The sequence below is a fragment of the Urocitellus parryii genome, chromosome 12, assembly GCF_045843805.1.
Source record: "Urocitellus parryii isolate mUroPar1 chromosome 12, mUroPar1.hap1, whole genome shotgun sequence".
Classification (NCBI taxonomy): Eukaryota; Metazoa; Chordata; class Mammalia; order Rodentia; family Sciuridae; genus Urocitellus; species Urocitellus parryii.
The window spans coordinates 34504474-34530602 of NC_135542.1; the positions used below are offsets into that span (position 1 = coordinate 34504474).

Here is a 26129-nt window from a genome sequence, read left to right on the forward strand (position 1 = left end):
GCTGCTCCCAGACTGACGTGGAAGTCAATCCAGGCAGCTAAAGCAGAGGAGTCCAAGAACAGTTAAAGAGAAGGAGAACAAGGTCCTACTGCCTGGCCTCCTTTCAAAGACTGGGAAATGGAAGGGGCTGTGAGGCTTTTACAACAGTGCTGTGGCGGCTAAGATGAGTCATCCCTAAAGCTCTTGTGTGCGAAGGTGCAGGAAGGTTCAGAGGTGAAATGGTTGGTTATGAGCTGATCAATGCATCAATCCCGGGTGGGATTAGCTGGGTTGTGACCGTAGGCAGGTGGGGTGTGACTGGAGAAGGTGGTCCCTGGGGGTGTCCCTGGCAGACCTAGCTTCGTCTCTCTCGGCCACCACACCCTGAGCTGCTTTCCTCCACCCTGTTCTTCTCCCTGATGTTCTTCCTCACCTGGGGTCCAGAGCAATGCAGCTGGCTCTCCATGGACTGAGACCTCTAGAACAATGAGCACCAAATGAACTTCTCCTCCTCTAGAGTTGTTCTGGTCAGGTCTTTTGGTCACAGCAGTGAAAAAGCTGACTAAAACACATGCTCAGTTAAATAAGTCAAGTATTGGCTCCATGATAATTCTAGAATGTTATTTTCTTAACAAGTGTTTCTTCTTTAGAGAAAAACAATTTCATACTAATTCTCAAGTGTCATCAGAATGTTGAGAGTTTATAGAATACCTTCTCTTATGTAATAGCCCTGCTAGTAGTTATTTGTGAAGATGCACTGAAAAGATAATAACAACTATATGAATGTAATCATTTGTGGTTTTAATCAAATGTGACTATTAAGACTCCAAACATTAATTATATACCCAGCAATGGTTATTGTTAATAGACAAGCTACGTCTCTTCTGGTGGGTATGTATATAGATATACACATAAAAAAGAAGTATGCACATTGGCTCTGAAAAGATGACTGATGGGCTAATCTTGATTCATTCAGCATTTTTAGTTTACAAATTAAACCTTCAAGAATCACCTTATTCTTTGGGCTTGATGGCACAGAGCTGTAATCCCAGTCACTCTGGAGGTTGAAGCTAGAGGATCACAAGTTTCAGGGCAGCCTGGGCAATTTATCAAGACCGTATCTGAAAACAAGGTAAAATGGGCTGGGAATGTAGCTCAGTGGTAGAGCACTTGCTCAACATGTGTGAGGCCTTGGGATCAATCCCCAGTACTGGAAAAAATTATTAAAGAAAGCCACATTTTCTATTTGTTAACCTGAAATTCCTTTAAATGGCTCCTGCTGATGTTGCAAGCCTCTGTTCTGCAGTACTAAACATTGTTTCTGTATGCAGCATGCAGTTTTCAAAAATGTTCCTCTTAAAGAAAATCATACTGATTTAACTTTTTTTTTCTTTTGTTGAACAACAACAAAAGATACAGATTAGTTACTTGATTTTCTTTTTCTTTCCTTATTCCAAGTCCTTGCTAAATCTGGATAATATTAAATACATATGATGGGTCCATGTTACAAAGTAGCATCCTAGCTAATCTTTGGTGAAGACTGCCTTAAAGCTGCCTATTTTGGGGGTGGGGGAATTTGCTCCAGGACCCCTCAGGCACCTGCAAAGCGGCTTTCCACCCCTAACCCGGCATTGTGTTTACTCAAACCCCTTCAAGTCATTCCACCTATCATTCTGAGTCCCTATTCTCCCGGCAAAAACAACCAACTTATTTGCCTTTATCCTCTTCAACAAATAGCCCACGTTTCTCTGAACAGACATTGTGTTCCATACTTGAAAGACTAGAGTTTTCACTTGCTTCTACTAGAGGATGAGAGAGAAGATCATGGCACTATGAGAGTAAAACCCATTATTGCTCAGCCCTCAGATCGTTCTCTTTCTACAGCTCAACAGGATTCCGTCTGCAGAATGAAGGCAGCAAACGGCTATGGAATTTGCCACATTTTCAAATGCATTCTGTCAGCGTCTAAAATGGTAGGTGCCCTCGTACTCTGATGCAGAGAACACAGCTAAAATCCTTGAAGCACTCTATCCGGAGTGTGGATTTGCCAGTGCTGGGGGGTGGGGGAGAGAGGAGGGTAGATTCACGGCTTGCTCCACCCCTCCCTCCTGCTGCTTTCCCAGCAGCCAGGAAATGTGTGAGGTAAGAGTAAAACAAGATGCAGTGCCCGCTTTGCTGGAGTGAAGACGGATTTTCACACACTGCCTTGGGTTTTATACATCTCCACATTTCAGGTCACCCAGCATGAATGACTAAATTCTTTCTGTTCCAATGGCGGAAAAAAAGAAAAAGAAAGAAAGAAAGAAAAAAGAAAGTAAAATTTAAAAACAAACAAACAACAACACTATCGAGATTTAAGTTGGCTTGAATATTACAAGTATTGGGGGCAGTTTTCTTTAGAATAAATGCCGCAAGAGGCTTTTAAAACATAGTGATGGTTTTTTTTTTTAATAATGATCTGCGAAAACATGGTACCATTTTATGTTATTAAAATCCTCAAAAAAGAAAGAAAAAATTCGTGAGTTAAGAAATGCAGCGTTGTTTGCAAGGACACACCTGGAAGGAAGTAGGTTTAGATGATTCTACTCATCCTGTGCAGCGACTTCTCTCCTGAGCCACTGGGAGGGAGGCAGGGGCAGAATGTTAGGAACTACTCCAAGTTGCCACCCCCCACCCCCACCCCCACCACCAAGCTGGGGGTACGATGAAGACAGGGACGACCAGACATTCAATAGGAAGCGGTGGTTTCCTTTTAATTGCTTGGAGAATAGCCATAGATGGGCATGAGGGACCAAGTAAACACAAAGGAAAACGGGTTCTGAAGGAACCTAGCAACATGGATTGCGCTGCTCGACACCATCCACCCCGCGCACTCCGCCCTTCCAGCCTCTCCACCGCTTCACGCACACAAGAAACGTTCTGCCTTCAGACTCGAGTGCACCTTATTTCAGCTTTGGTTTTCGTCGCTCAGCTAAAACAGCAAGCGACCCAGAAGACTTGCTAGCTCCCGACTGCAAGATTTCAGGACGAGGTTGCTGGGGAGGGCGTTGGTGAGCGACGAAGGGGGAGGGACAAAGAGGAAGAGGAGGGCTGGGAAGGAGAAAGGGAGTCGGGGGGAGGGGCGGAGGAGCGGCGAGGGGAGGAGAGCGAGAAAGGGGGAAGAGCGAGACCCTGACAAGTGACGCAGGGGGCTGGGGGGTGGGCTGCTGAAGCCTGCTGGTCCCAGGACCCACTTCGGAACCGGCCTTGCCAGAGGCCAGACTGAACGCGAGGACCCGGCTACGGCCAAACCCGCAGACCGTTACTCCGGCCTCCACCCAGGGCGGGGCGTGCGGGGGCGCGGCGCAGCCCAACCCGCACGGCGACGTCTCCAAACACTCCCGGGAGGGAAAACAGACGGAGAAGAAGGGCAAAACAAAACAATAACGTCAAAAAATGCACCGGCGAGGGAGAATTCAGACTCAGGCTTTAAACTGATTTCTTTGCTTTAGAAAAGGGAGAAAGGGAAAAAAGAGAAGAGAGCCCACGTGCCACGAGAAGGTTGTTGTGTTAAAGCGCCACCTTCCGCCGGCCAGGGACACAGCGATTTTCTCGCGCGGGCTCCGGGCTGCGGCGCCCGGAGCAGCACAGCCCCCTGGGGCGCTCCGGGGAGCAGCTGCGCTCACACGGGGGAGCTGGGCACCCTCTGTCCAGACTGGGCGCGTGCCCGAATGCACGCGGGGAGCGAGGTGGCCCAGTGGGCTTGCCCTCTCGGGCCTTGGGTGGAGTGGGCACAAAGGGGCACTGGGCCTTTCCTCAGACCCTCTGTTCGCGCCCTGTTTCGCCCCAGACCCGCCTGCTCTCCGCGGTGCGGTGCGACGCTCGCGAGCATCCCGGGGAGAGGTGCATCTGTGCACACACGCGGATTTTTTAAAAATAACATATTTCTAGACATGCCTCCTCCTACCCCACCGCCCCCATCTTTGCAAACCAGCCCTGAGGGCGGGGTAAAGGGGGTGGAGTCACGGAGTTAATAAAGGAAGATGGGCGGAGCCGGCTCCCAACCATTGGCTGGGCCGGGGAGTGATGTCACCCATATGACACCCTGATAACTAGTTGAGAGAGAGCCCTCAACTTTTTGCAGAAGGAGCGCGCGCGATTGGGAGTGTCTAGGGTCCGGCGCTTGCGGCGGGAGCCACAAGCAGGAGAGAGGGGTCCCGGGCTGCCTCGAACGCCGCCGCCGCCACCGCCACTACCGCTACTGTCCCTCCGGTCGCGGCCGCAGCTACAAACGAGCGGGCGGCCGTCGCCGCCGAAGCCGCCGCAGCCGCTGTGTGCAGCCTGGAAGGGGGGACGGGGGGGAGGGGGGGAGCCGCGGACGCGGGGCGCCGAGGACTTTGCAACTTGCCCGGGAAGGTGGAGGGGTGGGAGGGGGAGGGGGACCTCTGCACGAGACCGAGTGGCCCGGGTTTGAGCGCCCAGCTCCACAGCGGATCATGGTGCAGCAGGCGGAGAGCTTGGAAGCGGAAAGCAACCTGCCCCGGGAGGCGCTGGACACAGAGGAGGGCGAATTCATGGCTTGCAGCCCGGTGGCCCTGGATGAGAGCGACCCGGACTGGTGCAAGACGGCGTCGGGCCACATAAAGCGGCCGATGAACGCTTTCATGGTGTGGTCCAAGATCGAGCGCAGGAAGATCATGGAGCAGTCTCCGGACATGCACAACGCCGAGATCTCCAAGAGGCTGGGCAAACGGTGGAAAATGCTGAAGGACAGCGAAAAGATCCCGTTCATCCGGGAGGCGGAGCGGCTGCGGCTTAAGCACATGGCCGACTACCCCGACTACAAGTACCGGCCCCGGAAAAAGCCCAAAATGGACCCCTCGGCCAAGCCCAGCGCGAGCCAGAGCCCGGAGAAGAGCTCCGCGGGAGGCGGCGGCGGTGGCGCGGGCGGCAGCGCGGGCGGCGCCAAGACCTCCAAGGGCTCCAGCAAGAAATGCGGCAAGCTCAAGGCCCCCGCGGCCGCCGGCGCCAAGGCCGGAGCAGGCAAGGCGGCCCAGCCGGGGGACTACGGCAGCGCTGGCGACGACTACGTGCTGGGCAGCCTGCGCGTGAGCGGCGCGGGCGGTGCGGGCGCGGGCAAGACGGTCAAGTGCGTGTTTCTAGATGAGGACGACGAAGACGACGAGGACGAAGACGAGCTGCAGCTGAGGATCAAGCAGGAGGTGGACGAGGAGGACGAGGAGCCGCCGCACCAGCAACTCCTGCAGCCACCCGGGCAACAGCCGCCACAGCTGCTGAGACGCTACAACGTCGCCAAAGTGCCCGCCAGCCCTACGCTGAGCAGCTCGGCCGAGTCCCCCGAGGGCGCGAGTCTCTACGACGAGGTGAGGGCAGGCGCGACCTCCGGCGCTGGGGGCGGCAGCCGTCTCTACTACAGCTTCAAGAACATCACCAAGCAGCACCCGCCGCCGCTCGCGCAGCCCGCGCTGTCGCCCGCATCCGCGCGCTCCGTCTCCACTTCGTCTTCGTCCAGCAGCGGCAGCAGCAGTAGCAGCAGCAGCGGCGAGGACGCCGACGACCTGATGTTCGACCTGAGCTTGAATTTCTCCCAAAGCGCGCACAGCGCCAGCGAGCAGCAGCTGGGGGGCGGCGCGGCGGCGGGGAACCTGTCCCTGTCGCTTGTGGATAAGGATTTGGATTCGTTCAGCGAAGGCAGCCTGGGCTCCCACTTCGAGTTCCCCGACTACTGCACGCCGGAGCTGAGCGAGATGATCGCGGGGGACTGGCTGGAGGCGAACTTCTCCGACCTGGTGTTCACGTATTGAAAGGGGCGCCCGGCTTCTCGCTCTTTCTCTCGGCGGGTGCAGGGTTCCTTGGGAGGAAGTCGTGGTGGTCAGGATAATGATGATGATGATGATGATGATGATGGTGTTAGTGGTGTTTGATGGTGGTGGTGGTAGGGTGGGGAGAGAAGAAGATGCTGATGATATTGATACGATGTGACGCAAAGAAATTGGAAAAGATGAAAATTTTGGTGGAGTTAAAGTGAATTGAGTAGTTTTTAAATATTTTTCCTCTCCTTTTTTTTTGTTTCCCCTCCCTTCTTTTATCGTGTCTCAAGGTAGTTGCATACCTAGTCTGGAGTTGTGATTTTTTTCCCAAAAAATGTGTTTTTGTAATTACTATTTCTTTTTCCTGAAAATCGTGATTGCAACAAAGGCGGAGGGGACGGGGCGGGGGAGGGGAAGGAGGACCCGCTCCGGAAGGCGCTGTTTGAAGCTTGTCGGTCTTTGAAGTCTGGAAGACGTCTGCAGAGGACCCTTTTGGCAGCACAACTGTTACTCTAGGGAGTTGGTGGAAAATTTTTCCCCCTTAGGATATCTTAAAGAACTGGTGATTTTTTTTTAAAGCAAAAAAAAAAGAAAAGAAAAAAGAAAAAAGGGACCATTGCAACTTTTTATTTCATTTTATTTTTTTGGAGGGAGAAAACTGATGTCTTCTATGCATCCGATTCTTAATAAAACTGCAGGGAGCTTGAAAAAATGCAGACTGTACAAACGCTTACAAAAAAAAAAAAACTGTGAACTGATTTAAGATCAGAGTTTACTTTTCAGATCAAATTGTTTATGGTTTTACAAATGTGATTTCTACTTGCCAACTTTTTTTTTTTTTGTAACTTGTTCCCTTATACCTCCTTGATTGAATACCAGACAGCCTAGACCTCAGTACAAAAGGTATTGAAACATTTTTGATACATAACAGACCTCAGTCTTTTTTAAAAATTAATATATTTTCAGGCGTATTTTTGTACAGTGAAAAGGGAACATTCTTGCTGTGTTTTTTCAGTAAGACTTTCAGGCACTTCTTCCCTTTTGATTTCTTTTTTTCCTGATTTTTTTTCTTTTTTCTTCTATTTTTTTTAAGCATGCAAATATGTTGGTACGTTATGTCCTGGTTTAAAAAGGATTAAAATTTTAAAGTAATCCTTGCATCTAAAGGCCTTGTGGTTAAAAAAAAAAAAGCAAATTTTTTTTTGTACAGCTATAGTAGAGATTTGTTCAATATTTGTAGGTAAAGATTTATTGAAAATGGCGATATAGACCTCAGAGCTGTTACCTAGTTTGAAGATTGTATGTACTGTACTATGGTAGGAGTTTATGTATCTCATACGCTGTGCTATGTGGTGGGGCCCCAGGTGGAAGGTTTGAAACTGGATTCTCAATTTTTAGCAAAAAAGAAAAAAAGGCACATAGTTTAAAAAGTTTCTCATTTTGTGCAATATAATCTAAATAAAGTACAGACCATCTGCATATTTTGTAGCAAATGGTGGCAAAGCAGACTCAATGCACTGTCGACATCATTGCCTGTTTTTTTCTTTCTTTTTTTTTTTTTGTGCTGGAAGTCTGTATCTTGACAATTTAATAAATCAGCTGGAACTGATAGAAATTCACATCTCCCATAGTCTCTATGAAAGTCAAACTGGAGGTCCTGTTGTCGCAGCGCATTCGGTGGTGAGGCTGTTGTGTGCGCGGATGAGGGGTAGCAGAAGAGATTTTTTTACATTTAGAGTGGTTAGGCTGAAGAGTGTTCAATTGGCAGGCAGAATTTTTCCTCTTCCTCCCGCTAGTTGTGCAAGACAGGGGAAGAGTTTTCTCTGCCTTCCCTTTCCTTGTCCCCACCCCCACCCCACCATTTCCTTTCTCACCTCCTCCCCTCCTCCCAGCCCTTCTACCACCCACCCCCGCAGGCAGGCGGGCTGCGCGGAAGGCTCAGCTGCTGGCCGCGGAGGGGCGCCTTTAGAGAGGACGGGATTGCCAGCTCCTTGGGTCTGGGTCCGGCGCTGGCTAGGAGATGGACGTTCTCTGCGCGGGTCTGCGTACCCGTTGTGCGTCGCGGTGACGGCCGCCCTTGGGCAGCGAGCTTTCGGCGTGCTCCGATCCTCTCCGCTCCCCTTCAGAGGGTGGAGACAACTGTTTCTAGTTTTGAATTTTTTTTTTTTTTTTACGTTGCATCTTTGCGTGTGCGCAGAGGTGAAGCTGGTGGCGAACAATGCCGCCGTTCTTGATCTCTAGCTGCGATGAGGAAAAGGGGGGAAGGTTGGGGAGAAGGTGTCAGTTTCGGCCTCCCCCCTCTCCCCTGGAACCATGGAGCTGTGGGGGAGCTGAGGATGGAGGACGCCTGGGGGCCTCAGGGCGCGGCGAGGTAGACATAGCAAGCGAGCGGGAGACTGGCGAACGAGGATGCGGCGGGTTGGGTGGAGGGACGCAGCACGGCCACTGCGCGACGCGAACCGCGACCTGAGTGCCCGTGTGGACTTGATAGCGGCTAAATGTAAGGGGACCAAAGGGCAGAGCTTCGGTACCATTTCTGGCTCTCCTTGCCCCGCCGCCGCGAGCGCTCGGGCGCATGCCGCTGCAGATTCTGCAGACGCGTGGGGACGGACACCCGTGCTGGTGACTCCAGCCCCTGGTAGGGAGGGAAGCCACTGGGCCGTGGGGTGGGAGGAAGCGAGAGAGCAAACCCGGGGAGGAAACGCCTGCCGCACCCGCGCGCCCCGGGCCTTCACCACGCCTGCCCTGTGGGCGGGCTCTTAGGCCGCCCGGGAACCAGCTCCCTGCGGGCCCCGGCGAGAAAGGTGGCTCCGCATCTTGATTGTTTTCTCCGAACGGCCGACTCGGGGCTCCGAGGTTGGCGGCGGAGCGGGCACGATCCACAGAGCGCGCGCTCCCTGCTCTCTGGGGACCGTTTGCCTGGCCAGCCCAACCCCATCCCCTTTTCACACCCGGATCTGTCCTGGAGCCTGGCACAGGCCCTGGCTGGCAAGAGTACCGGGCACGCGCGCCCCGGCCTCTCTTCGGTGCCTTCACCTCCTCTCCCTGGGGGCCGCGCGGAGGTAGGCGGGGAGGCGCGTTGGGGCCCAGCGCGCCAGCCACCCAGCTCAGCTCCCCGAGCGGCGGCGCCTACAATGGAGGAGGTTTGCAGTGGCTAATTGAAACTCGGTGCAAAATCACGACGGCTCTAATCTACTGAATTGATTTACCAAGACCTGGCCTCCCGTTTCGTTGAGATTTGGTGAGACCTAAGGGAAGGGTCCGCACTGTAACCGGAGCTGCTGAGCCAAAGGGGCCCCGCGCCCGGCCCTCCTCCCCTCCCTCCGCCCTGCGCCTGGCGCAGCCCCTCCCCCTCCGCGCCCGCCGGGCTCGGGCCTCAGCGACCTCCCGCGGCTGCGGGCGAGCCTCCCCGCCCCCACCCGGGATGCGCGGCCAGCGGCTGGGGCTGCGGACCCACTGAGGTCTGTTCGGTGGCTTCTCCTTTCCGTGAACCTCAGATTGCAGTAATACTCTTGGGAAAAGAAAGGGCTGATGGTGCTGAGGCTCTCAGTTCGGAACTCGACTTCTGAGTTGTTTACCGCGTTCTCCCCTCTCCCCCAAATGGTCGACTAATGTAGCCGTCGGGGGGGACATTTGTTTGAGCCACGAATAATTCAACCAGCGGTTTACAGTTGACATTTTCTCTTGCTGGTGATTTTACGTGGCGGCCCTCTGCTGCAGTTCTAAAACTTACTGAAAACAAACGCTTTTATAAGGCTGATTCTATGTATTTGGCAGATCTTAAAATTTTGCATGCGTTTTATGTTTTAAATATAGATGAATCTTGGGCATTTTCTGTGGTGAGGCATAAATTGGTAATATGTAATAATTTGACTTAAGAATGGAAACACGATCACGACTTTTTTTTTTCAGCTATGTGGCGAAGTTTTGGTAGGAAAATAAGACAAAAGTAGGTGGTTGGCGATCAAAATTAAAAACCTATTAGAACTCAGGACAGGCGCTTAATTGCGCTTTTAACAATATTTAAGGCTGTTTTTTATGAATGCATTGTGAAAATCACTCCAGTGAATTCTTTCTTGAATGTCTAGAACATAATATAATACACAAGGTATTCTTGCCACTGGATAGGTTTCAATAAAGGTTTAATTCCACTCACCCCACCCCACCTTTTTTTTTTTTTTTTTGGTCTCTTAAATAAGTCTTCTTTTAAACTGAGCATTGACAGAATATCTTGAAATGGTAACCTAGGGGTGGGGTGGTTGTCCTGTGCACAGCAGCCTTGCCAGTTGGGTATCCTGCTGTTGATAACTAGTTCACAGACCGAATGCATTTTATTAAGATTTCCATCTTTAAGAACTTAAACCAGCATTCTCTTATTAATTATTGCTATGGAAATACTTTCCAGTTCTTACACTCTGATATGCATCCCTTTTATTAAAAAATGCTAATAAAAGGCAGTGTACTTAAACTGTGCTTTGCAACTATTATGTATGTTATGAATGACTACAGTCACTGGGCAAATTATTTGTAGAATGATTATCCTTTAGCTAGAAAAAAGTCATTGCAAGTCTTGGGCAGAAATGTTTCTTTTTAATGTTAATCAAGGGGAAGTGATTTGAATATGCATGCATGTAGCAGTCAGGATGATTTAGGTTTTGTTTTTTTGGTGAGGGAAAAGACTCAAAAGGCAAGACTTAGTTTTTCTCTGGGAATCTCAACTCATCTTGATACTTGTATGGTACAAGAATTGTACATTTTTCACTTCAGAATTTAAATGAGTTTTGCCCAAGGAATCTGAGAAATAAAACAAATAAGTTGCTCTATTTTCAAGTAGTCATTCAATATAAATATATTATATCATTCTTAACTTTTTTATTCTCTGATATGGTTAATGATATGTATATTCTTACTTTTTCTCCTAATGGGCATATGTATCTTTGTGGACACTTTGGAGAGAGGTTTTCTTGGACTCTCCCATTTATAGAATCTTTATACTCTTTTACTGCAAGGTCCTCTGCTTTTAACAGATTTCTGAGGCAACTATATTTGTGCTTTTTTCTTACGTAGGAAGACCAGCGAAATAGTTTACTGAGTTGTCGATTTTATCAGTAGATAAGAAACTTTCTTTATTACAGTTTCAGGGAAGATTTTTTCAGGATATTTCTCAGTTATTCTAAGGGCCAAATTTTATAAAATTTCCATTAGGAATGTCAGTTTCCAATACCCTTTGTATAGCCTACGGCCTGTGGGGATAACACGAATGAGCCTTACGTGTCCTAACACAGGAATTTACAAGTTCCCAAAGCAACCGTCTCCACGTCATAACTCCTGACATGCTTTTCTGAGATTGGGCTTATTTTAATTATCGATTCTTTCTCACTGTTCATTCTATTTGATTTATTCCACCGAATCCCCTTTGATTTGATGATCTGAAAAATTCTGCTCTTTGATAACAACTCAGGTTTTGGGTTTCCTCCCCCCTTTCTGTGGAGCCTGTGTTTTCCAACCACAATAAAAGTTAAACCGAATGTAAGAGACCACACTCTCTTCCATTTTCCTTTCTGCTGGCTTTTTTTCTTGATTTTAACTTACCTTCATTGTTTTCCATTGTATTTTTTTAACACTACCTATATCCATTAGCTGCCTAATTAGTTTATCTATTCCATGTGGATGCAGTGAGTTTATAAGAGAATTTCACAAACAAGTAGTTTTTTAGTGAACTTAAAATAAACAGAATTTTAAAGGAGACCTATTTTTATACTCAAGAAAAGCACAAAAGTGCAGAAAGTATAAAATGGCTTACAAAGGGAAACATAAGTTCATAATGTTCATGTATAAAAGTAATAATTTTATCGGGTAGAGAGATTCTTTCCAGACCCAGTACCTCTGTCAGTGCACAGACAGGATGGTTTGACACGGTTTGAGGACTTCTGGTCCCTGCAGTTGAAAACAGACAACTTTGTGGGAAAAACAGACCATAGACAGCAGCAGGGCCATGTTGAGAGGTGGCTCTAAGGAGCAACTGCTGGATCAAAGCAGCCTGGATGTGCACATGTGGAGGCTTCAGTCTCACTGTTTGATCAAACTTCTTTTACATAGTCACGTAGACTTGATTTTCTCTTCTGTAAAAATGACAAAATGCAGCAATATGACAACAAGTTTGAAGACGCATACAAAATAGAAATTCCTCCAGGGTCCTCAAAGAGATTTTTTTAATGTGACGGTTATTTTACTAGAGAGGTTACATTCCCCCTTCTCAAAAAGAGCAACTGGAAATAATCACATACCATAGAAAGAATTTTGATCAAATGGATCTTGACAAAGGGCCCTCTATCACATTTTTCTTCACCCAGTTTATGTTCACAAACAGTACGCCTCATCCCGCGGGTCACACAGGGAGACGTTGTACGCCACTGTCCTCGGTTTCCCTCTTGTGTACTTTTGCTCTTGTACATATGTTGTGGGTTCAGAGTCTTTTGCATTTGTTCTGTGACACCTTTGTTTGAATGGACTGTTTTAAAACGGAGGCCTGTTTTTCAGGTTGGGGACTCCTAGTGGCCATGGTGTCCTGCAGTGCTCCGAGGCAGCCACCAGGACAGACGGCCTGAGCCGTCTTCAGCATGACACTGTGGGGCCACACAGGAAACTGACTTTCAGAGCCACTCCAGGTTTGGGAGCAGCGGAAAGCCGCAAAGCCCTTTGTGTAGAAGTCTGAGTGGTTTGTGGGGGGGACCTTTTAGAGTTGCATGCCGGCGCGGGGCCTGGCGCGGGGCCTGGTGTGGGGACAGAGAGGGCCGAGCTACCTGAGGCAGTGCGCTGGAGCACGCAGTGTTTGCTAGCACTAGGGAAAGAAAATGCATGGCAGAGTTGTGTCTTCGGGTAGACTATCTAGCATGCGGAGTTTAGTGTGTGAAACAGTGTATGACATTGCTGTATCAAAGTTGTAAAATTAAGCATTATTTATTGAAAACTATGTATTTTTTTGTAAAAACCTGATCACATAGAGAATATCAGTGGCTTGTGCTTGTGCTTCAATCGAACCAGCTTCTTGACCGCCCTCCTTGGTATGCAGTGTTAATGCTCAGGGTTGAAAATAGTACACTCCAATGTCTCTTTTGCAAGAGTTTTTCACAGAGGAATACATTTGTTCATAAGACTCTAATAAAATTGTGTGATCAATCTCCACTTGTGGTTTTACGTGACTTTTCTCCAGTTCTGCATTGGATAACTACTGTCTAACGCCTCACGTGTGGTCTCCAAGCTGAGGTTGCGGCCAGGCCGAAGAGGCCTGCTGGCTGGGCACCCAGCTGGGAGTGGATGCTCTGGGCAGGTTGGAGTTGGAGAGCTGCTGAGAGCTGGGATGAGCATGGTGATCATGGCTTGATATTTTTATCTGGCTGATAGAATGAATAAAAGCATAGACCAAGTAGAGAAGGGTAGGTTAACATGTTTTGTCAGAAATGTATGAAGTAGAAGATGAAGGAAAAATATCAGGGGCAATTGCTGCTATTGAATTCAATGCCAGCAAACTATTCCTCTGTGTCTTCTTCTCTCTTTCTCTCTTTTTTTTTTTCCTCTCTTCCTCTCTAAACAATTTACAGTGTAAATGTATTTTGACATAGAAATCATTCTGTATTGAGATTCTTGATATAAAATGCTTTTATGAAAGCCTGTAAGTGATCCTTGGAATTATCAGATTTTTTGAAAGATGTGTTTACATGGTGAGTGTTTGTTGTATATTAAATTTGGTTTTGTAGAAACGATTGTGTTGTATTGTAACCAATTTCGTAGTGCACAACTAACACAGACCACTCTGAGGTTCTTGGTTATATCGATTTCCGCTTCAAGCCAAAGAGAGGATCAGACCTATGTATGGCAACTCTTTCCAACAATTATATAAAGTATTTTTTACTTCAGTAGTTTCACTTCATTTTGAATATTTTGAGGATGTCTTCCTTCCTTGGTAGGATTTTATTAATTATATTTCAAAGGAAACAAAATCAACCCTGTCAAAGTTTCATCTAGTAAACAAAGTTCCTTGCAGTTAACACATCAGGACGCTCAGGGTGTTCAGCCACTCCCAGGGCCACCACACACTGAGGTGGGTTTTTTAATTCTAATTAAATTTATTGGCAATTCTGGCTGAAATATCACTGATCGGGATTTTTTAAAACACGTGCACCGATTCACCTACTTTTTCCAGCAAATGCAGGAGGGAGAGGGCCCAGTGATGGCCCCCCGACCCAGTGCCAGGGAGTCACAGGGCCACCGCGTCTCAGGGAGGACGATGTTCTCATCAGAAAGCGCTTTCCTTCCACTGAAAGGTCGGGCCTTCGGCCAAGGAGTGGCTGGGCCCGGAGACAGCCGAGTCCTGGGTTCGCCTCTGGTCAGGGCCCGTGGAATCACACAAGTACCTTTGGGTACCTGGAGGAGGACGCAGGGCGGAGGTGCTGCCAGGGCCACGTTTGCGCTGGGGAACTGAGCGGCAGGGCTAGGGGTTCTGTCACCTGTGCCCAAGGTGCCCGCCCGCTCTGCCAGCTGGACGAGGTCCCCTGACCCCAGGGCCCTGGTGGCGGCTGGGGAAGGCAGGCTTGCTGGGAACCCCGACTCTGCCCCTCCAGAGCTGCCCTGGCTTCGCGGTCGGACCCCCAGGTCCCAGGGGCCTGCTCTTGGCCCGAGTGGGGCGGGGAGGCCTTGGGGAAGTCCTGCTGCGGGGCTCGCTGGAAGCTGTCCCGGGAAGGTCCGCTACAGGAAACACAGAAGTCCTCTGACGTTCCCAGAGGGAGCCCGGGAGGACTCTGCCTCAGGGAAGGGGACATCCCGGGAGGCCACGCCTCTGCCGCAGCGGGAGCGCCCCGGGGCTTCCCTGGCAGCAGGCGGCCCAGAGGCTCTTCCCTGGACCCTCCTGTGGGTGTGAAGGGCAGGGAACCAGGCGCAGAGAGAGGGGTGAGCTGGGGCGGCTCACTGCGAGCCTTCCTCCCACCTGCCACGTCCTGGGCAGGGGCTGTCGCTGTGCTCCACCCCCCCACACACACCGCTGGGATAGGCATGTGGTGCCCTGAGGTGCAGGGTGCTGGGTGCCCTCCGGGTCGAGAAAAGGGGATTCCAGAGCCCCTGGCTGGCCACCCACAGCCTGGAGCCCCCGAGCACCATCCACGGCCACGTTTGGGTTAGCCACACTTACTCATCTTTTCTCTTAAATGTGGCCAAACCCAAACCATAATCAGCCCCTTTTTAAAACCTGTGATTGACTGGATCAGTGTTTCTTTTGCCCCATCGAGTAAACTACAAAGTTTAAAAAAAGAAAGAGAAAAAAAAATGTTGAAAAACTTTAGTTGCAAATAGGACATCACATTTACCCACTTAAGATTTAGGGGTTTTGGTTTGGTTTGGTTTTGCACCGAGGATTGGATCCAGGAGTACTTGGTCACTGAGCTCCATCCCAGTCCTTTTTATTTTTTCATTTTGAGACAGGGTCTCACTAGGTTGCTGAGGCTGCTCTTAACCTTGTAATCCCCCTGCCTCAGCCTCCCAGAGTTTCTGGGATTATAGGTGCACACCAAGCCTAGATTTCAGAATATTTTGGAGACTCTCACATTACATTGGACCTCAGGTATTTAGGGACCCTGGTGTCCATGAATCCCTCAGCCTGGCTGTCCAGGTGCCTTGTGACCTTCCTGCCCCTCAGACCAATTTTCTCTTGACTCTGTGAATGGAATTGTTAAGATGAAGAGGCCTTTGAAGACTGCTTATTCCTCTTTTGCCCCCAACAGTTAGTGTTTTTTGGATTCTACACTTAGAATATCAGAAGTGACCTGCTCAGAGGGGTGAGTTGAGGATGTAAAGCAAACGGCCAAAAAACCAAGAAAAGATTAACAAGGAAGCTATAAAAAGTCAAAGTCTGGGATCATTTAATGAAAAGATAAACATCTCTCCTCCAGTGGTCCCCCGTGCATTACTATTATATCATATTGCAGAAATCAGTGTTATAATAGTGATGCTAAGTCATCAGAAAAAGCTTAAATTGAGTTCGTCATGGTCTATTGAAGAACGCAGGCAAGTATAAAACCCGTCAACCATTTCTCTGAGATGCTCTGCATTCAACTGAAAAGCTGTGGCCCAGTCACTTTCCCAACACACCTGACTCGAGGTGCTTTCCACAGGATCACCCTCGTGTCCTTGCCCAGCCGGTGACACAGGAAAGCACCTTTGATTTGGGAGACAAGAAAGCCAGGCCCAGGAGGCTGAGAAGAGCCTTCCTGAGCCGGCTTGCAAGCATAGCTTCCCCTTGTGACAACACTCAAAAGATGTCCTCTGCCTGTGTGGTGGTCAGATCTCTAAAACCTGCAGCAGGAAAAGCAGAGACAACACCTCATGGGTGTGGAGTAACCCACGCTGGCTCCAGCCGACCACAGCATACCAGCAATGGCTGGTCACTTGGGAGTTTCCTCCAGGTAAGACTGGCTAGGTGTTAAAGGCAGTTTTCAGCATCTTGTCCATCACAAGAGCACAGAGAAACAGGAATGTAAGTAAGACTTAGAAATTATCTTAAGTATACTGTGATTTTATAAAAACTAATTCAACCACCCCCAAACGTTGGCCTGCCATCAGTTTCCTAGAAATCACCCATGAGAGGACTCATCCAAGACTGCAGACACCTGTCTGTGTTGAGGAGTTGTGCTCTCAGGTGCCATGGTCTCCCAAAAGTTTGCTGGCATCCTCCGAATTGTGCAAGGTCGCCTGTGGGGGGACAGATAGCTCTGGTGCCAGGTGGTAGCACACATGCTCCCAGCATCCAGGGAGATTTTCTCTCCTTAACATTGAGCAATCGCAGCAACCACTGACATGTAAGTTTAGCAGTGACATCTACCTCCAGATTGCGTGCCTAAAAGTTGAATGACCAGATTTGCTTAAGGAGACTAGCAAACTGCCTAACTAATTAACACGTTAGAAGCTTCTTGAGGCCTACTGACTCCAGCTCCACTAAAACGGGCCAAGCGTGAGGTAGACCTCTCCAACCAGTTCCTAAAGGGAAGAAGGGGAGGCACCGTGTGGACAGAGGAGGTGCTGGGTGCGTGATTCTGCTCAGTAAAGCAGGAGGGCAGCATGTTCAGCAGAAGACGGCAAGGAATGAAACAAAAGTGGCACGTCCCATGGGATTCCAGAGAGCAGATTAAAACAACAGCCACGAACCTGGTCCCTGTGTAAGGAAGGGAATCGTCTCATCCTCCATAGAAATGATCATCGACTGGATGTCAATACCGACACCTGAGAGGGATGACAGGGGGTGAGACTGCACATCAGAATTCTCAGTCATGCTGAGGAGATGAGGGACAGTGGCTGGGCTGTTTACATAGCTCAGAAGAGAAGAGAATGAAGAGCCAAGCACAGGGCTGGGGAGGTGGCTCCGTTGGCAGAGGGCTTGCCTCACACGCACCAGGCTCTGGGTTCAATCCCAGCACCACGAAAAGAAAAACCCAGCACAGGGCTGGGAGCAGCTCAGTGGTAGAGCAGGAGCACTTGCCAAGCCTGCTTGAGGCCCTGGGTTGCATCCCAGTACTACCCCCCCAAAAAGAGAGAGAGAGAGAGAGACACGTCCACTGCAGTTGCCTGAGGGTGCTGCTGGGCATGGGCTTGAACTAGACCTGACCTTCAGCAGAGCTCAGGTCAGATGCTCATGCCCAAGTCCAGGGGCAGCAGGACATATTGTCCAGCAGAGAGCATGTGAGAATCTGGCCAGGCACAGGGCCGGTTAACTGGCCACAGAACCCTGGAGGAGCAACGTGTGAAGGCCCTTCCCCTACAGCACGTGCCCAGAGACGGTGCCACGTGGCCAAAGACTGAGGGGACTCTGCTGTGGAGCCTCTAAGTGCCCAGGCTCAGGCTTCCAAAGGCGTCTGACAGGATCCCCTCTTCCTGGCGGGGCGAAGGCATCTGTGTTCTTTTTGGGACTCCACTGAAGGAGTGAGGCTCACCCCTGTGACGGGGACAATGTGTTTCACTCAGAATCTCCTGGATCCAATACAACTCATCCCAAAACACTTTTTCAGAAATACCCCAAGTAATGTTTGACTGGATATCTGGGCAGCAGGCCAGCCAGCGGACACATTAAATGAACCATCACAGAAAGGCAGACCACCTGTTACCAGAATAGTGATAAAAATATGAAAGGCACCGTCCCAGAACAATGTGGCATTCTGTCCAAATCAGTTCATGCAAACACTTCCAATACTTCTTGGACCTGATGTAACGACATAAGAAATTCTGATTATAACACCCAAGATTTCTTTTACCTGGTCACAAGTCATTTTCTCAAATGGGACTTGCGATGAGGCAGGGCATTATGGCAGGAGAGGGTGGCAGAGGGAAGCAGCTCACATGGTGAATTGGAAGCAGAGAGAGACTTCACTCACCATTCACAAATATCTACCCAAAGCCACGCCCCACTTCCACCTCCTCCGGCCCCACCCACCATTTCAGTTAGCGCTCAGTTAATGCCTATCAGGGGTTAATTTACTGATTGTGTTAAGACTCTCACAACCCAATCATTTCTCTGAATCTTCTTGCATGGTCTCACATGTGAGCTTTTGGGGGACGCCTCACCTCCAAACCATAACACCATGAGAAACACGGTCGCAGGCTCTTCAGACTTGTCTCAGGACAGGGATGCGAACAACCACCATAGCTACAATACATGAAGTCCTTTGGTGTCTGAACATTAGCTATTTTCCCACCTTTGAAAAACTGCATTACCTAAGTTTACAGAATGACCCCCCTAAGGCAGCACTGCAGATACAGAGATGCCAGAAAAATGACTTCACTTGGCCAGATCTGGGGTGTGTGTGCTGCACATGACACCTTCCCAGGTCTGGGGCATGTGTCCCCAACATGATACCTTCTCCTGTCTAGGGCCTGCAGGTCCTGCCCAAGACCTGCCCCAGGTCTAGATCTCCTCCTGCCCACACTAGAGTGTGTGACCTCCCACCAGACCTTTCCAGTTCCAGAGTGGCCACACCACCACTCCGCACGCCCTCGGGAGAGCATGCCTACTGTGAATGGGTCAACTCTCCGTTTAGAACTTTCTCCCTGGGAAGAGGGGGATGGGAAGAAGGGGCAGTGGGCCCTGAATTGCAGTTAGGTGGGGCTCAGCAGGGCTGGTGTCCTATGCCACAGTCGGGTGACTACAACCACAATGTACATGGAAAAGCGAGAGAAGGAATGTGGACTTTTTTATCATTGGGCGTGATAAATGTTTGAGGATATAAAAATGTTCACCCTGAATCAAACATTATACGCATACATGTATTAAAACATCACATAGCACCCCACAGATACGTACCATCTTTATTTTTTGATGTATCAGCTAAATATTTTCTTGTGGTGTTGGGGACTGACCCCGTGGCTTTGCACATGAAAAAATTAAACAGAAAGTAGGTTTTACACAGCTGGGAAGGATGTGGTCCTTGCTGCCCAGTGTGCTCATGTTCCCAGCTCCTGTGCAGAGCAGGCAGGGTGAACACAAAGACCTGAGTGAACAGGGACACTCTGCCACCACCCATCCCATGGCCCAGCCCCCAGCTCCTTCCTGCTGCAGAGCTCCTGGTGGGGAGGCTGGGACTCCATGGGCCTCGGCCTCCTCTAGCTCACCATATCTGGTCCCAGCCTCAGCTCCCTGTAGAAGAGCCTGAGTGCTCCAGCTGAGTGTTTCCTACATGCTGATTGTTCAATAATCTTTACTCGACTGTGCTAGATCTTTCAGGTCAGGTTTTCCAGCGTTGTATGCGATTCTGGGAATAAGCAAAACACTTTCTATGGCTGTTTTTCTATGGCTATTGCCTTGTTTTTGCACTTCTGATTTTTGAGTTCTTAGCAAGGAATTGTGGGATGAGTGGATGGAAGTACAGCGCCCCTCTCAGGTTCCACAGAGGGGTTCTCGGCCTGGGGCTTATTTGCTGAGAGCACCCACCAGGTGACAACTTGTCTCACTCGACAGACGAGCTTCCCACGCTGCAGGTCGCATGAGGTCCATGACTGATGACCTCAGCACCATGGTCACAGGGACCCCAGATGGCCCCATCCCTAGGTCCCTGCCCCAAACGCCCGGGATGACGTCCCCTTCCTCCCTGTCCCTGAGAGCTCCGAACTCTGAAAAGTTCTTAAAAGAGAAGGAGCGAACCATATGAATCATCAGGGAAGGAAGATCGGCTGGTCTTTAGGAGTTTAAGCCTGATTTTCTTTTCCTGAGAAGTGACCGTTACCAACAGGCCAAGAGAAGTGCTGACCCGCTGCTTAGAGAGGGTGGCGGTTCAGCGGCTGCTTGTCCTCAGTGGCTGTTTTCCCTGGTCTGTGAAGCCCTCTGTGAGCTTCAGGATGGAAGATTCAGTCACGAGTCTGATTATATGAGGCACATTTTAGCAGTCAATTTTCGAAACCAAATATGGAAAAGCCATTCATTTCATTCCCTAGATGGGGAAATAGAAACAGATGAACGGAGCCTCACAGGTACTGGGCCTTTGGTGGAGAATTAGTCCTGAATACATAACGCAGGCGAACAGCGGTAAGAAAGCGTGATGGCTTACAGGGAGCATGGAACGTCCTGGATGCCCACGGAACTCCTGGCAGACTCTTCCGTACTCCGCAGGAGTCCAAAGAACTAGTACAGAGATCCGAGGGATGGTCTGTGCGGAGCGTGACTCTTGCTGCTTTGGAAATAGTTGGCTTTCCCATTAGCAAGATTCAAAAATGCTAATAAAATATTTACTGCTATTCTGCTTCTTGACCTGGTAGCCGAGTTCACTGACAGACTCGGGCTTCCTGAGCAGGAGGCTCCCTCCATCCTGAGCCTCTAGCCAGAGGCTTTCCTGTGGTCTGAACTGGGCGCTCCGGTGCGTCTCAAGGTCCTGTTTGGAAATGGACTGAATGCACCCTCAGGTAGCACAGGCCCCAGTCTGTCAGGACCCTAGGGATGGGAGACAGGTTTGCTGAGCAGCAGAACCTGAAGGGACCCCCCCCCCCAACCAATTGCCCCTGGGGCAAAGATGGCCTCTGGGAGCTGGGTGCGGTAGCCATGCAGCTAATCCCAGCAGCTCAAGAGGCTGAGGCCGAGGATGGCAAGTTCACAGTCAGCCTCAGCAAATAAGCCAGGCCCTAAGCAACTTAGCAAGACCCTGTCTCAAAATAAACATCAAAAAGGGGTGGGGGGCTGGGGATGTGGCTCAGTGGGTGAGTGCTCCTGGGTTCAGTCCTGGTACCAAAACACAAAACAAACAACCAAACAAAAAGAGGCCTCTGGGGCCAGCGTGAGCCTGGAGCCCTCTGCAGCACTCCCAGCACCCAGCTGTGACCCACCAAAAGGGCTGCCACCACCACCCACTGTCACAGGGCCCATGCCTCCACACTATGGATGGCACACTCAGGAGTGCCCTTCCCGCTGGCCAGAGCCTGGCCTTCCTTCAGCCTCTACAGCGACACGCAGGCTTTGCCCACCCTGTGCCCTGTGCTCCGACGGCAGAGGTGCTCTGGAGGCAGAAGGGGCCCTGACGCTGGGAGGAGTGAGAAGACAACAGAGAAGTCGCATGCGCACGTTTATGTCTGTGTGTGCCCCACACACGCAAACCCACACACGTGATCACACGAAACACGCTACCGCTTCCCGGGTTCTTGAGTCAGTTGTTATGTGTCAGTATTATGTGTAAAAAGAATTTGGAGGCTCATCTTTCTGTGTGGACAGACCAGTTTAACTAAAATCAGAAGTCTCCTAGGGAACCAATGTATCATTTGAGTTGTCTTGGAAGGAGAATTCAAGCAGATGCATTTTTGTGTATTTATGTACGTCCATTATAGAGCATTTTGGAACCTGGGGAATTGTAAGATGAAAAACAAACGGCACACACAATACCAGACTCCTCCTCAACCACTGAGAAACACTGACAGTTCTGTGCTCTCTAAACACACAACACACACAGAGCACATAGCACTCTGCAAAATTCGCAGCATACTAAATATTGTTTTTCATTCCTTACTTTTCTTCATCTAATACCATAGACTTTTGCTACTCCAATTCTTTCAAGAATGACTTCAAAAGATCAGTCACACATCTGTACTACAATGTAATTAATCTCTCCCCTGGGGAAGGCGTGGAGAGAAGTTTCTACAGACCTGTCTAGTGTCTCCTCCGTGAGATCTCTACCAGAGGTCTCTGTGCTGTTTGTCAGTGTCTGTCACTGGGAGCCCCAGAAGGCACAGCACCCGCGTGATCAAAGCCGGGCTTTCCTAACGAAGTTTCCTGCCTTTACTTGAACCACAGACATTCTGCATGATGCCCACTGGGGAGATCAAGAACAAGCGGTAAAAAAGGGTGAACAGAATTGACAGTTAATTTGAGAAAGAAAGTTTTCACTCAGTGGCTCCAAAGAGCGCTCACATTACCCACCTGACAAGAAGACCGAGGTGTGACCCCACCGGGGCTGGGAAGGGACCCCCAGGCCGGGCCAACTCCATGACGGTAAAACGCCTCTCTCAGGCCCAGTTCTGCCTCCCACAGTCCTGGAGAGACCCGAAAGGCTCTGAGTCTCTGCCACACCCTGTTTGCAAACAGCGCTAAGAAAGTAGGGCACAGCTGTGAACCCGAGGCTACCCTGCCTGGGGCGCAGGCCTCTGGCCACTGGACCCCAGACCCCCCAGCTTTAGTGTCTAGAAACCATGAACTTGCCCTTTGCAGACCCAGGAAATAATTGGCTGCACACCTTTCTGTCATGAGTCTGTGTTTCCACGTGTCTAGGGACCGAATTGCTTCTAGACAACCAAACAGATTCAACCTGGAAGGCAGATTCAGACAGAGGATGGCTTCACTAATGCTTCCCTTCCAAGAGCTCCTCCTGCAGCCTTAGCCATGGTCCGTAACCAGGAAGTTGAGAGGGAGGTGGGGTGTGGTATCCTGCCACCCATTGCTGGCCAGCCGCTGGCTGGTTTAGGCAGGTGGTGCCCTCTGTCCCACCACGAGTTACAAAGACCTCTCCAGAGCCGCTGGAAGAGTCGGAGTCCCACCTGTCCTCCAGTCATTGTGGACCTTCTCCTAACGAGATCTCCACTGAGTTCTGGGGAAACAGAAGTGAACGCAAATGACAAAGCTCTTTTCAGGAAAGTAGATGAGGAGATACAAACAGACAAATGTCCATCAGTAGGCGAAGAGCACGGAGCTGGCACAGGAACTGCAGAGAAGCTCTGCCTGGGGAAGACGGTTCCTCTCCAGGAGGCCAGGGAAGGCTCCTGCTGGGTGACAGCCCTGAAGAGAGCGGGAGAAGGGCCCAGGGAGAGAGAGAGTGGGATATGCAAAGATCCCGAGGCAGCACAGATAAGGGTGGCAAGGACAGTCCCACACCCTGTGAATAACAAAATATGGGTCATTCAATTATGGCCCTCCCGGTAAGGGAGATGCTGTGCTAGAGAGTGAGAGTGTAAAGAGGAGCAGTATAATGTCAGTCTCTCAGGCTCTGACTACCCAGAGAGCTCTGTACTCTGATTCAAACAACAACAACTAGGTGTAGGGGCACACAAAGGTAATCCCAGCTCTGTAGGCTGAGACAGGAGGACCACAAAGTTGAGGCCAGTCCCAGCAACTTAGTAAGACCCTGTCTCAAAAACTAGAAAGGACTGGGATGTAGGTTGGTGGTAGAGCCCCCCCTGGGTGTAGTCTCCACTAGGGGCGTCAGGGAGAAAACAAGAAATTGCTTTATGTATTTACTAAGATCTCTATCTGAAATGTTTTCCCTTAATTTAAAAGGTACATAAAACCACAAAGACAATAGCAAATTGCTGGAAAATCCAGCGAGATGAAAATCTTTACGCCCAAGAAGCCAGACGAAGGAAGTGTATTTGCACACATGCGCATGGCCGCCTACATCAACCACCAAAGGTGACGGAGCTGGGCACAGTCTCCTCTACTAATATAATTAATCCTTTTAACTCCTGACCCCAAGTACCTCAGAGTATGACCCCATCTGGAAATAGGGTCCTTGCAGATGTGACCAGTTAAAATGAGTTCACACTGGAGTGGGGTGGCCCTAATAGCCCTAATTCAGTGTGGCTAGTGTTCTTAAAAAAGGGGATGGGACAGGGAAAACTCACGTGGGGATGAAGACTGAGGCAGGGAAGCTTCCCCAGGCCCAGGACCACCAACACCAGCAAGTCACCAGAGGGAGAGGGGCCGACAGAGCTGTCTTCAGCCCTGGGAAGAACCTCCCGCTGCACCTGGATCTTGCCCTTCCACCCCCAGCACTGAGAGGCCACAGGATCGGGGATCCTAGGCTGCTGTGCCTGGGACCTGCTCCAGTGGCCCTAGTGCTGATGGCTCGCCTCTGTCCCTGGGCTTTATCTGCATCATAAACGCCGGCATCTGGCCCGAGACCACCTTCCTCCAGGCCTGCGGAGGTGGGGTGCACCTCAGGCCCACATCCATGACTGCAGTGGGACCAGGGGACGAGAAGCCAAGAGGGCAACAACCAGAGGCTGAGCCTGTGGAGAGAGCAGCGTCAGGGCCACACGGGGACACTGCTGCCTCGTGCTCCCTGGCTGACCGCAGGACCCTGCCTTCTTGAAAGTTTCCAGGCTTGGAAGAGCTGCCATGGGGAGATGAGTCCATGGGGACGGCCCCAAACACCAGGCTTGTCCCCCAGGAGATGGCCTAAGGGGGAGTCGGAAGGCCACTAGCTCAGTGTCGGGGCGGGGGTGGGGGCGCTTCTGCCTCTTCAGCGCACTTTCAGCCCAGGATGACACCTACCTGCAGGACAGGCCCCCCACCCCAGGAAGCTCTGGGGGAGCCAGTGAGTCAGGCCTCAGGCTGAGGTGACAGGAGCCACCGTGTCGTCCCCATCCTGACTCACTTCCTGACTCCGGGCTTTCCCAGGTGAAAAGGTCGGCCACTTTTGCAGCCTATCATTTGTATTTGGACTTTTTGCCCTTAAACCTTAGTTCCCATGGTGTGAAGGGGCAGCTCCCCACTGTCAGGTGCCACAGTGTCGGCTGCAGTCGGCAGGGGAAGCTGAGTCAGACCTCCTCCGTTTCTTTCCATCAGGGGAGTTAGGGTTCGGTCAGCCTGGGCCGCTATTCCCAGACAGCAGTCGCTAAAACAACAGCTGCTTTTTGCTGGTCTGCACCACTTGTCCCCCCTGGAGGCCGGGCCAGCCTTCCACACTTCTCTCCAGGATGCAGGTCACAAGGCCAAGCACTTCCGCCTACGGGGGCAGGACCCCAGAAAGCCTGCCTGGGCACCCACAGGTGCGCTGGCCTGAGATCTCACCCCTCACCCGCCCACAAGGCATTGCTGAGACTGGGGCCGCCCTCCCTCCCTGGCCAGGAAGCCCACCCCATCAGCCACAGGCTGCACCTGTTCATTGAGAAGCAGTCAATTAGTACATTATGTAGGTAGAGTCTGTTCCACAAAGTGAGAAGATGAATTAAAACCTGCATCATATAATACTGGTAAGCAAGTAAGATTACACAGGCCACTTTTTTTTAAAGATACAGTTTTTATTCAAAATATTCAACAAACCTATAAAATTCACAATAAGAAAACAATCAACCCAATTAGCAAAATTGGGCCCCAAACTTCAGCATTCACCTGACCAGAAGAATGTACAGATATCAAATAAGCACATGAAAAGCTTCTCCACGTCACACTTCTCCAAGGATATTCAAATTGAAACAACAACAAGGCACCTCTGCACACCCATCAGAATGGCCCAGATCCAGGACACTGGGGACACGAAATGCTGACAAGGATTTAGAGCAACAAGAATGCACATTGATTGTTGATGGGAATGAAAAATGGAAGACATTTTGGAAGGCAGTTTAGCATTTTCTTACAATTTGAAAGTTAGGCCACTGTTTTTACTTAAACATGATAGCTTTGTTTTCCACAATGCGAGGCAGTATCTGTCTGTATCAGCCTCCTGGGTGGCCAAGCAGCTGACGTTTAATATTCCACAGGTAGGGGCAGTTGAGTCAGACGCAGGTTTGTTTAGTTCAAGGCTTTCTGCAGATTCCAGGGAAGGGTTGGCTTTGGTAGAAAAGGGATACAGAGTCCCCAGTCATGTACGAGGGGCCCGGCTGGCATTTTCTGATGTACACATCACAGTTCTGCAGGCTGGAAGCCCTGGGCCACCATGCTGGTGGTCGGCACCCCCACCACCCCAGTCTTGTCCAGTCACCCAGGTCGCGCGCTGTTCCCAGATGCGCGAGAAGGGAAAACCGTGGGTACTCCCTTTGAAAGCGTGGAGTGCCAGCCCTCTGCTGGCACCATTTCTGCTCCGCATCACTCTTACCAGGCTGGTGGCCATGGGA

General features: G+C 50.3%; 1 protein-coding gene across 1 annotated transcript; it reads left to right on the plus strand.

The window, feature by feature from the left end:
- The first annotated feature begins 4454 nt into the window (after positions 1-4454).
- Positions 4455-5783, plus strand: Sox11 (SRY-box transcription factor 11). Its single transcript, XM_077791709.1, has one exon. It carries the CDS (start codon positions 4455-4457, stop codon positions 5781-5783), a length of 1329 nt encoding a protein of 442 aa, XP_077647835.1.
- Positions 5784-26129: the final 20346 nt, after the last annotated feature.